At 38.0% G+C, this 12,035-nt stretch overlaps 1 protein-coding gene across 2 annotated transcripts in view; it reads left to right on the plus strand.

The window, feature by feature from the left end:
* The window catches only part of ATP2B1 (ATPase plasma membrane Ca2+ transporting 1), a 132,896-nt gene that overhangs the window by 54,504 nt on the left and 66,357 nt on the right, over nt 1-12,035 (plus strand). For both annotated transcript variants that reach the window (XM_032644391.1, XM_032644390.1), the window contains exon 2: nt 3,486-3,910. In XM_032644391.1, coding sequence (XP_032500282.1) covers nt 3,703-3,910 — 208 coding nt within the window. In that variant the 5' untranslated portion in view covers nt 3,486-3,702. The remainder of the gene's footprint in view (nt 1-3,485; nt 3,911-12,035) is intronic.

The following is a 12,035-nucleotide window of genomic DNA, read 5'->3' on the forward strand; positions in this document are numbered from 1 at the left end:
CAAAGCCTTATGGGTTGCAAAGTCATAGAAAATCCCCAAAAGGAATTTATTGAAAAATTAATGAAAAGATCATGGATAGGACAGACTTTAGGCGTTGATCGACCAAGGGGCTCAAATGATCTAGCACTGACAGACATATGTCCTCCCCCCCTCCCTTTTAGATCCTTTCTCAGAGGCTTTCCACATTTCAGATTTAAGTTCAGTAACAAGAAACAAGTCTCTGTTCCAGAGTCACAGCAGATGCCTTGTCGTCACCTATGTATTGGTCTTTGTTGAGTCACAGGCACATTCCTGAACCCATCACCCTTATGGTCAGGGGAATGTCTGGATATGGGGATGAACCACATTGAGAGTTGGGGAAGGGCAGATCCCCAAACAAAAAGTGAGGCCATTGCTGAGAAATGGGGGAGAAGGATGAGCTGATGTGGCAGACAACAAATATCCACTATAATGTCTGTTGAATTCTGTTTTTATTATATAAATTGGTACGTTTGGTGTTGTTTGTTTTTTAACCTACAAAAATTTCCATTTCAACCTAATAAACATGAAAAAGTAGAGACAGTATAGTAGAAGAAGCATGGCTTTTTTTTTTTTTTTCCGGTACAGCCGCTCCGCGGCTTGCGGGATCTTCCCAGACCAGGGCACGAACCCGTGTCCCCTGCATCGGCAGGCGGACTCTCAACCACTGCACCACCAGGGAAGCCCCGAAGCATGGCTTTTGAGTTGCAAACAGAGATTTCAGATCCTAGCTCTGTTACGTATCCTTATTGTTGAGAAATTTCAGGTCACCCAATAAATAACACGCTTCTCTCCTGCTTGAATTCTGTGAAGAGAAAAGACAAATATTGGCACATAGGAATAAAAACGTTAGTTTTATTACCGACAAAAGCTGAAATGAAAGTTTTTGTGTGACAACAAAGAAGTTCTAATATTGAATCCAGAACTAAACAGTTATTTATCCGCGCCCCACCCCCCGGCACTTTGAACAATAGGCTTTTTTACCTGGGGGTCTGCCACTAATAACTCAGACCAGAATAGATGAGTCCTGCAGACATCGGGCTCACGAAGAACACAGGGAGGTGAGGAAGCTATGTATGTCTAGTTGTTTTCCAAAAATCTGTCAAGCAACTCATTTCACCTCAGTGGTAATGGGTGGGGTAGGAAGTCAGAAATTGTTGAGGAAAATTCCTCTTTGTGGAAACCAGAGGAATGATGACATACATGCCTCCAACACATAGACTAATGAATCTTAATTATTTTATCTCTTCAGTAAATAATAATAATTTATTTTAGGGTTGGTGTGAAGTACAGATACCAAGAAATTTGGGGTATGAAAACCCAGAGAGTATCAAATAACCACCCTCTTCAGTTTCTGAAGTTGGGTTATTATAATAATTGATGTGTGAGTAGGAACCCACTTTGCCTAGGAGATGAGTAAAATTAGTATTAATTGGGCAAGCAGAAGGATTTGTGAAGTGGGAGGAAGCAGGCAGTGAAAGAAAATGTCTTACAGAGTTTATAACTATCACATCCTTGTAAATTTAAGCCAAAGCAAGCAAACTTTCCCTCCACTAGCCATCCTCAACCAGCTGGTATAAATTCAGTTTTTAGCCCGTTCTCCTGTCCAGTGGTTCTCACATTGTACTCTCTGAACTAATAACATCAGTATCACCTGAGAATTTGTTAGGAAAGCAAATTCTGGAGCCCACCCATATCCTACTGAAACCCTGGAAGTGGGGCCCAGCGATCTGTATTTTAACAAGTCCTCTAGGCAATTTTGATGGATATTTAACCACATACCATGATTTGCAAACATCCCTGTAACAGTTTCATAGCTGGATATTAATTGTACTTGCAAGTAATCTTTTCTAGTTCCTCATCATTAAGCATTTATTAAATATGGGATACTTTGGGGAGGGAGAGAGGTTGAATAGGTAAAATAGAGCTTAGGCTTGAATGCCAAACAGATACGAACAATAAGACTGTGTTTTCATCCTATAGGTTTAGATATAGGGGCATAATAACTGTTTAAAAGACTAACTGTAGCAGCAAAATGTAGAAGGGATTGTTGTAGGAGATAAGAGAATGAGAGAAAAGCTCTAGGGAGTAGTGATTATAATTTGTGTAGGGGGACTCGAAGATCCGGAAGAAAAGGGGATCTGTAGAAGAGGCATTTCAAAGGAAGAGTTCATTGAACTCAGTTCACTGAAAGCTGGGGTGGACAGAATCAAAGATGATTTAAGATCTCAAGCCCAGATGATTAAGATAATGGTAGTTGGGAAGGGAACTTTCTAATTAGGGAATAAGATGAATCCATTGTTGGGCATGTTAACTTTGAGGTCATACTTTAAAGGACATATATTGAGAAGGAAGAGTTGAGAGCTCATTTTTAGATGGCTTAGAGTAAGAGGAGAACTTGAAAGTACATTTGTCCCTTGGTATTGGCAGGAGATTGGTTCTAGAACAACCCCACCCCCCACCCCAAGCCCCTACAGGATACCAAAATCTGCAGATGCTCACGTCCCTTACTGTCGGCCCTCTATCTGTGGGTTCCACGTTTGCAGATTCAACCAAGAATTGTGAAGAAAATTAAAATACTGCATTCATTCATTCTTGAAATGCTTATTGAATGTCTGGCACAGTTCTGGGTTCTCAGGATATAGAAATGGACCAACTCATGCCCTGTATGCAGAACTAGTATTGTAGGTGGAAGGAGACAACAAATAAGTAAATAAATGAACAAGATAATTTCAGATAATACTGAGGGCCAGCAAAGAAAATAAAATAGAGTAACAGTGAAGAGTGACTAAGGGGTAGAGAATTTCTTTAGATAGAGAGTCAACGAAGACCTGAGGTGGTGACATGTGACAGAAATCAGTTGAAAAATGTGAAACACGTGAAAGATAGTTTTAGGCATCACAGAGTGGCCAAGGAGAGTTGCAGGAAAACACATGAGAAGTTCATTGTGCTTTTTGCCCTTTCGGGGACTCTCCCATATGAAAGGTTTGGAGAGACAGGGTGTAGTGTATTTGAAGGAACATGGACTTAGAGGCATCCCAGCTCATTCATATCAGGCATCTGTGGGCTGTGTAGAAAGCCCTCAATTTCTCTGAGGCTTATTCTCCGTAGAGTAAGGAGCAATAACACCTCATGGGATTAAATTGTGATGATTAAATGAGAGAATGAATTTAAAGCAACTAACGTAGTTCTTAATGATAACTATTAATAATCCCTAACAGTCATGTGAAATAGTTTCATTTAATAATGGTGAATGCTAATGTCTCTTGATATACAATTTTATTTAGAAGTTATACTTTGACCTTTTATCACGCGAAATATTTTAAGGGCATGAAACTACAGTAAAAAATATTGTTGCAATTAAATGATATACTTTGATTAGCTACCTGACGACACTTAGAAAGTATGCTTATATGCATAATATTCTCATATGGATTTTACTAATTTTAAATGTTTTCTTCTTACAGATGAGTACGTCTCATGACTGATAGGAAGAACTAGTCATGGGCCAAAGGTCAAGATACTTCTCTGGGAAATGCCGCTGATGCTCCTTTACAAAGTCATACAATGAGTGCTTGGTTTAAGAAAGATTTTCATATTTAAAAGATTTTCATCTTGGATATATATCAAGTGAAAATTAGAGTCTTTTGGGAAACATTTTCCTCCTGTTAAATTATACTTGTAATGGGCGACATGGCAAACAACTCGGTTGCATATGGTGGCGTAAAAAACTCTTTGAAGGAAGCTAATCATGATGGAGACTTTGGAATTACACTCGCAGAGCTGCGGGCTCTCATGGAGCTCAGGTCTACAGATGCATTACGAAAAATACAGGAAAGCTATGGAGATGTCTATGGAATTTGCGCCAGGTTAAAAACATCTCCCAATGAAGGTGAGTTTCATTACATTCATTTTTTAGTACTTTGGCAAGTTCTGTAATTGGCTCATAAATAAGCATGCTTAGATTGTCTTGGCTGTTGTTTGATTATGCCATATTTTTCGTGGCATTAAAGATTGGTGTAAAGTAACTTTAGATCAAAAACAGTGTTGCAAATTAATTTATATATTTTAAGTTGGTGGGAGGAAGTATTTTGTACTGTCGCACATATTGCTGCTTGTTTACGATAGCATGATTGTCTTTCCACTTGAGCTGGAATCAGGCTTGGTAGTTCCCAGGGGATTCAGTGGAACTAAACCCTGCTCACTATCCTTCATTTTGCCAAGCGGCTTAAAATAGCTTTCACTGCCAGTAGCTGACCAAGTTTGTTTTTTTTTCTTAACCTAAACTTTAACAGTTAGTTCAGAAGGTGCCAGAGCAAATGGAGTAGATTAGATGGCAATTTTTAATTTAGCAGACAGTTCCTTTGATTAAAAAGTTTTCAGTCTTCGAATTACATTCAGTTTCCCTGTTCAAAGAAATCTTTGGTTTCATAATTCTTGATCTGTAGTAAATTTCTTTTTGAAAAACAGAAACGTTCATTATAACTTCATTGCGTTATGGTCTTTGAAATAGTTTGAAGGGATAATCTTTTATTTTATACATTGAGCATGTTGAATATAAAAGTAAGGTTAGGAAGTTTCCAAAAGGGATTTCCAAATTGCAAAGGAAGGGGGAAGGATACATGAGGATGAATGTTTGGTGATTACAATTTATTTTAGTAAGGAAGGGAAATTATTAATGCTAAAGTTTAAAAGATATTAGTATATATTCCAAAGCCAATTCTAGAAAAATTGTGCTTCAGTGTTTTTCTTAACATTTTTCCTGAAACATCTTATGCCATGCCACTACTTGTGATAAATTTTAAGGTAATAGCAAAAAGTTATTTCCAAAGTTGTTAAAGAATTTTAAATCACACTAAAAGATTCTTTAAAACCTTTATGTAATTCTATGTGAATTGCTCATTGTTTTAATGGTAGGTAGTTACTTTAATTTTTCTGAGGTAGCATGGTCTTGAGGAAGCTAATGTCAGTATTCACATATATCCTAAAAGGGCTTCCTCAGATCAGTTGGAGTATATTCTTTTTTCTGTAAAGTCTTCCAGATTGTCTGGATCTTTTCCTCAAGTCAGAACCACTAGAAACATGGACTTCTCAGTTATACATTAAATATGCTGCACCATTTTAAGAGCTGGACCCCTGCTGCTTAAATTCAGTGAATCAGGAACAGACCCATGGAACTTTTAATAGATGTAATTTGACAAACTTTGGAGTTTGTTCAGTATGCAAATCTACTTTAAAATGTTAGCTAACTTCATATAACTTTAGAGATTTGTACATTAAGTTGCTATTCTCAATTGGTAGATTCATTAATTCAACCATATGTACATACTACATTTAATCTAAAACCTAATTTTGGATGTTTCATGATCACCAAATTGATAGGATATGTTAACATAAAAAACCCTCAATATTTATAACAACATCGTTTGTTCATAAAAACGATATTGGGGCTTCCCTGGCGGTGCAGTGGTTAAGAACCCACCTGCCCATGCAGGGGACACGGGTTTGAGCCCTGGTCCGGGAAGATCCCACATGCCAGGGAGCAACCAAGCCTGTGCGCCACAACTACTGAGCCTGCGTGCCTAGAGCCCGTGCTCCACAATAAGAGAAGCCACCGCAATGAGAAGTCCACACGCCGCAACAAAGAGTAGCCCCCGCTCACCACAACTAGAGAAAGCCTGTGCGCAGCAACAAAGACCCAACGCAGCAAAAATAAGTAAATAATTAATTAATTAAAAAAAAACCCGATATTGAACTTCACTTTGAAATCTGCACATATTTGCACTTCCCTCAACCATGTCTTTGTGTTTCCCTGCTGTTAGTTATGAGAAGACAAAACTTCTGATTAACTAAAAACCCTTCCATTTCATTTTTAATGGACATTATTTGTTCATTTTTAATGGACATTATTTCTCTTTAGTTTGCCCTGCAGTTTCTTTTGTGTTGTTATTTTGGGCAGTTCTCCTTATATTGATTTTGGTTTAATTAGTGAAGTTTATTAAATTAACGGAAACTTTGTACCTAGTACAGTAGTTTTTAAAATTTAGGGAGGGGATGGTTATGTACCTCTTTTCCGACATGGTGGAAGTTGTGGATAATCTCTAGAAATATTCACTTAACACTGAAAATTTTGTGTGTATTGTTGCTGCTTTGTGCTATTAAACAAGTGTATGCCATTTTCCCCGTCTTTTATTCTTAGAAAATTCTTGCTCATCTTCTTCCTAGTATTGTGAATTTATTTCTTGTCAAAATTTGTACAAACTTTTGTCTTCACTGTTTATATATATATATATATAGTTTGTCATTTTGAAATATTCTTTTAAAGGATGTGAAAAGGCCATTGTAAGCATTATATTTGTGTTTACAGTCGTCATAAGAATAAATAAAAACAACAGCAGCTTTCACAGAAATGTTATTTCCAAAGGAATAGTTCTAGTTTAATTTAGAAGTAATTCACTCAGAAGCTAATGAATATTTTGTCACTGATCAACTAGGCAAATGGTAACAAATGACTCATCCCTAGGAATAATCAGCTCGGAGTTTTTATGCCCAAGTAAAATGATCTAGACAATAAGTAGCCTTTTTTTTAAGTATAATCTGTTTATAGTCAGGGAAAGTGAGAGAACAATGATTCTTTAAAGTACAGGAATTTTGGTTAAGTAAAACTGAAGTTTATCTGTCACTTTGGTTCTTTCATTCATTCATTCATTGACACACAGTCTTTCGTCAGATCTATGTTAATGATAGTCATATGTTTTATATACCCCCTAGAAAAAGAATGTGTTGGCAGTTTTAACTGTAAGATAATCGTAAGTGTATAATTAAAATACATCCCAATTTCAGAGATGTTTGTTAATAAAATATGAGAATGTGTGTGTTTTAGAATTGCTGAGATATTGTGTTTATTGGGTATCTCCTATCTTGTTGGCACTTACCTAGGCTCTGGGCATACATCCGTGAATAAAACATAACTGCCTGCCTTATTTTTACATGGGGAAGACAAGTTCACAAGACAAATGAGATGTGTACTGTGTTAGTGATATATGCCTAAGAGAGAAATGAGTGGAGAAGGAAAATCAGAAATATTTGGGATGTAGATATTAGATTGCTCGAAAGTCTGGAGGAACAATTAAAAGATGTTTCTTAAGAACAACAATAATAAGTAACGCTTAGATAACGCTTTTTGTGCCAAGTTGGTAGTTAGTACTTATAAATTTATATCAACTTACTTTATCCTCACAACAACCTTATCCTGTTTTATAGCCAAAGAACCCACAGCACAAAAAGGTCAAGCAACTTAGCTGAAGTCTCACAGCTCATAAGTCCAGAGGAGGGATTCAAACCTAGACAGAGGACATGCTTTTAACTACTGTAGTGTACTTCTTGTTATAAAAGTTCATCTCATTCAGCTTGCAAAAGAGTTGAGAGATTGAGAAAGAAGTACCTGTATTCTCTCGTCACAATAGTATTTTTTTTTTTTGCGGTACGCGGGCCTCTCACTCTTGTGGCCTCTCCCGTTGCGGAGCACAGGCTCCAGACGCGCAGGCTCAGCAGCCATGGCTCACGGGCCCAGCCGCTCCGCGGCATGTGGGATCCTCCCAGACGGGGGCACGAACCCTTGTCCCCTGCATTGGCAGGCGGACTCTCAACCACTGCGCCACCAGGGAAGCCCAACAATAGTATTTTTTTGATGGCAGGAATTACATGATGAAAAAAAAATGGGGATTTAAGATTCTGTTCGTTAGTTGGTCTTTAAAATATGCCCTCCTCAGGAAGTTGTGTTTGTGTGCTTCCTCATTTGGCCTGCTAATTTATTGCTTGTTTTCTAGCAGAGCAGTGCTTTAACTTGATTTTAAGCATACTGTACGTGTACTGATCAATAGGAAGTGTTTTGAGCCAGATGTAATTTTCATATTAAAAACTTCCTAGTGGTTCTGATTAATTATCTTTACTCTTAAAAGAATTAGAACTGTAAATGTCAAGGTTAACTGGAATGAGATTTATTGCTTCATATTTTTGGTTTTATGTGTTAGCAAGCACCTATCTTATAGTCCTCAGTATCCAAGAATGTACTTTCATGGCAAAACAATCTTCTAATATCCTAACTGGATAAAACTGCCATTACAGTTTTGTTCTTCTGTATCATTATTGTTTCCCTACATTAACCTTCTTATTCCTGTTCTAAACCATATTTCTTGATCTTTTTATTGTTACCCTAGCTTTTGGTATCTTTCCCATTTTAATGTGTTCCTATGTTATCTATATTATATTTTATATTGGATGGTAGAATAGACTCTCTAATAAGATTGTACAGAATGCAAATCTCAGCCCTTGGTATCATTTATTATTCATAGTACTGATCAAGCAAAGGATAAAAATGAATTCATAAAAATTAAAGATAGGTACTGAATGGTACTCTATAAGAGGCATGACTTTATGGGTTTGTAAAGGTCAGGAAAGCAAATGAGACACGAAGCTTTTTAAGTGGTAGTTGCTAAAATTAGGTAGACGAGAACAAAAAAACAAAGGAAATAAGGAAACAGTGGTAGAGAGAAGCAAAAGTAGTGTGTGGTAGGAAGCAGGGTAGAGTCAACAGCAATTGTCCCTGGCTGACTAATGTTTCCATAATGTTTCAGATGGCAGTTTATATTTGCACTTGCTAGTAGTAAGGTTGTTGGTAATGGTGTGCTTTGACCATGTCTTCATGATGTAATACAATAAAATTGACATTCACACATGGAAATATATTTTAACTCTCGAAAGAAATCAGCCTTTTGCCCAGGATAAATCATTACTGACTTACAGGCTACTACAAGAACACTGTGATTCCCTGATGTATGTGTTTGGTCATACAGGTTGGTTTTAGGCATTCGACAAGGATTGTGTGCCAGCCACGTATGTTTTAATACTTGTATACAGTTATGAATGAGGGTTTTCTATTGATGATCCTGTGTGACCTTGTCCTAGAAATTTATTCCTGCTATAATAGAGAATTATATACCCCAATAAAAATTTTTTTAAAGTAGAGAATTATACATTTAATTTAAATCCTGCTCAGATTACCAGTTTTCATTGCTTATGAATTTTTTTAAGATAATTGTAACACTACTTCTTCTCAAACCTTGTAGCATATATATTATTTTTTAAAGTTGTACTTGATTAGAGCCTGAAGTAACATCGCTTTGTTAGTTTTTTCAAGTTCAGTTTTCTGAGTACAATAGAGATATTTCCTTCCCAAAGCATTCTCTTCTGCTTTCATAACACTATACTCTCAAGGTTTGCTTTCTTCCTATCTGGCCCGTTTCATCCGCCTCCTGTGCTTTCCTTTCAGTGTTGGCAGGCCTTGTGTTTCTGTTCACGGTGCACTCTGCATTCTCCCTGGGTGATGCTCTCCACTTCTAAGACTTCACATCTGACTCCGACATCTGTGGCTCCAGTCCAGGCTTTTCTCCCAGGCTTTGGGCCTTTTGAAAGCTCAGTTGCTTTTAGACATCTTCATTTTCTCAGCCTCTCCAAACTTTCCCTTCTGAAAGCATATTTCTTCTTTCCCACTTTGCAGTGAAACTGTCATCTACCTTGCTAGATAGACTTGACTTTGATAGGGTCTTTCACCTGTTCTCACTCACTGGGTCGACAAGATGTGGAAATTCTAACTCCTGTCTCTTAACTCAAGGGTGTCTGCTTCTCTACCTCCCCACCACCCTGCTTGAGGCTGCTGCCTTTCTCTTGCATAATTCAGGTAACAGCATACTAACTGGTGTCTTTTCCTGTCTCCCTTCACGCTGCCTGTCACTTTCCTGCTGAAAGCTGGCAGTGGTTTTTCACTGCCCTTAGAAGGAAGTTCAGACTTCTCACTTAGGTTAACAAATTTCTTTGGGGTCTGGCTCCTGTTTACGTCATCTCATCTCATCTCATCTCATCTCTTTTTTCCAACTCTCCTCCTCAGTATTTGAGGCATAGCAAAATGTTCAGTTTTCTTAAACACCGTTGTGCCAAGCTCACTCTTGTCTCTGGTCCTGTTACCTGCTGATCACCTAAAACACTCTACCTCACCCTTCCTGTGACTATCTCTCTTAATCGTTCCTGAGATCTCAAGTTTGGTATCTTAGAACTCCCTTGTCCACCCCCACCCCGTAAATTTGGATTCCAGTTCCCTTTGCTGGCTTCCATTAACAACCTCACCACCGCCATAATGTGTAACACACGGGCTCGTGATTAACTGATTACTTGTCAAGTCTGCGCCACCAAACTGTGAGTTCCTTGAAGGCAAGTGCCGGAGAAAGGCATCCTGTCTGACTCATTTCCCTTTGTATGTTTATGCCCACCACAGTATCTGGCCCATGGTTGGCATTCAGGAACTAAGCCTAAGTTTGAATTTAGACAGTGATTCACTTAAATTTGAGGGCAGTCTCCTTTTCTTTTGAAATTGAAAATATGATGAGGGTATTAGTCTGGTTTTCAAGAGGAATGTACACAAATTTTCACGTATTTTCTTGATCTGTGTGTTTTCCTGTGGCCCTCACTTAAAGAATGCAGGCTGGCTGCTGCCACCACTGCCACTACTGCACACACACACACACACACACACACACACAAATACTGGCATAATTTCAAGTGCAGAATTTGATAAGATTAGGATGTGCTATGTAATAGCCATGATTTTCAGTTAAATCCACCTGCTTTCTATATTCCATTACTCTCCCCTCTTCATTTTCTAAAATTGAGACATGTTTTTATTAGCCCCAGCAGTTAGAATGCTGCATTTTTTTTTTTTTTTTTTTGGTAAAACATCAAGCTATTGATAGAATTTGCATTTTATTCCATAATCTATCCCTTTCACATATAAAGACAGTATTCTTGAGCCATTATCTATTCATAGAATGGTAGATCCAGACCCCAAAAGCATATATTCTGAGCTGGTTTTGTTTTTTTCTCTTTGTCAAGCTAACTGGGCCATAATGAGATCAATGCCCTTGGCCTTATTGCTGCTACACTACAATCAGCGGAGCCAACAGGACTAGGCAGAAGATTCTCAGTATATTTATTCATAAGTTATTCTAAATGATTTGATATCATATCTCCTCTCTTTTTAAAACTAGCACCATGTAGTCTCATTACCAGTTCCAACTGCTTACCTTTCTCTTCCCCCCAAACTTTGCTTTCTCCCCCCTCACAGTCGAGCCTCTTCCTATACCTATAATAGGCTAACACCCACAACCTGGATTCCATTTACTCTGGCTTCTTCAAAGGCTTTGCTCTAGATAAACCAGCCTGTCTCTCCTGTATCACCAGTGTGGTCTTCTCTAGTTGTTCATTTCCATTGCTAAATAACTTGCCTTAATATCTGTCACTCATCTTTAAAAAGCAAAACGGGTTTTATTCACCCGTTTTAATTCACCTTTATTGCTTTATTTTACTTTTACTGCTTTGTTTCTGTCCATTGCATCACACTCCTAGAAGAAGTTTCTGTACTCACTGTTTCCACTTAACTAATCCCCATTATCTATCTGATTCTTTCTAATCAGGCTTTCTTCCATACCTCCACTGGAAGATTCCTTATCAAGGCCATCGGCCTCCATCTAGTGAAAGCCAGTTATCCATTCTCTGTCTTCATTTTGCTCCACTTTTGAAACACCATTTGATATAATCAGCCACATCATCTTTTTTAAAACTCCCTTTCTGTAGTACTGCATGAATCTATTTGTAAGTGTGTATGTGTATCCCCTTTTCTTCTCAGTTTCCTTTGGTGTTTTAAGAACCCTAGCTGATCTTCAAATCAAATGTTGGAGTGCTCCAAGGCTCTCGCCTCAGCCCTGCTTTCTTCTTGTCAACTTACTTTAGCTTTCTAGAAGCTCTCATCAGGCCCATGGCTCCAGAATCATCTGTATATTGAGGACTCTCTGGCTCGAATCTCTGAGTTCTGAATATGGATAACCGGCTGTCTACTAGACATTTCCGCTTTTTAATGGGCATCTCATGTTTAAATCGATAAAGCAAAACCATTAACTCCTGCCTCC

The sequence above is a fragment of the Phocoena sinus genome, chromosome 10 (genome assembly GCF_008692025.1).
Source record: "Phocoena sinus isolate mPhoSin1 chromosome 10, mPhoSin1.pri, whole genome shotgun sequence".
Classification (NCBI taxonomy): Eukaryota; Metazoa; Chordata; class Mammalia; order Artiodactyla; family Phocoenidae; genus Phocoena; species Phocoena sinus.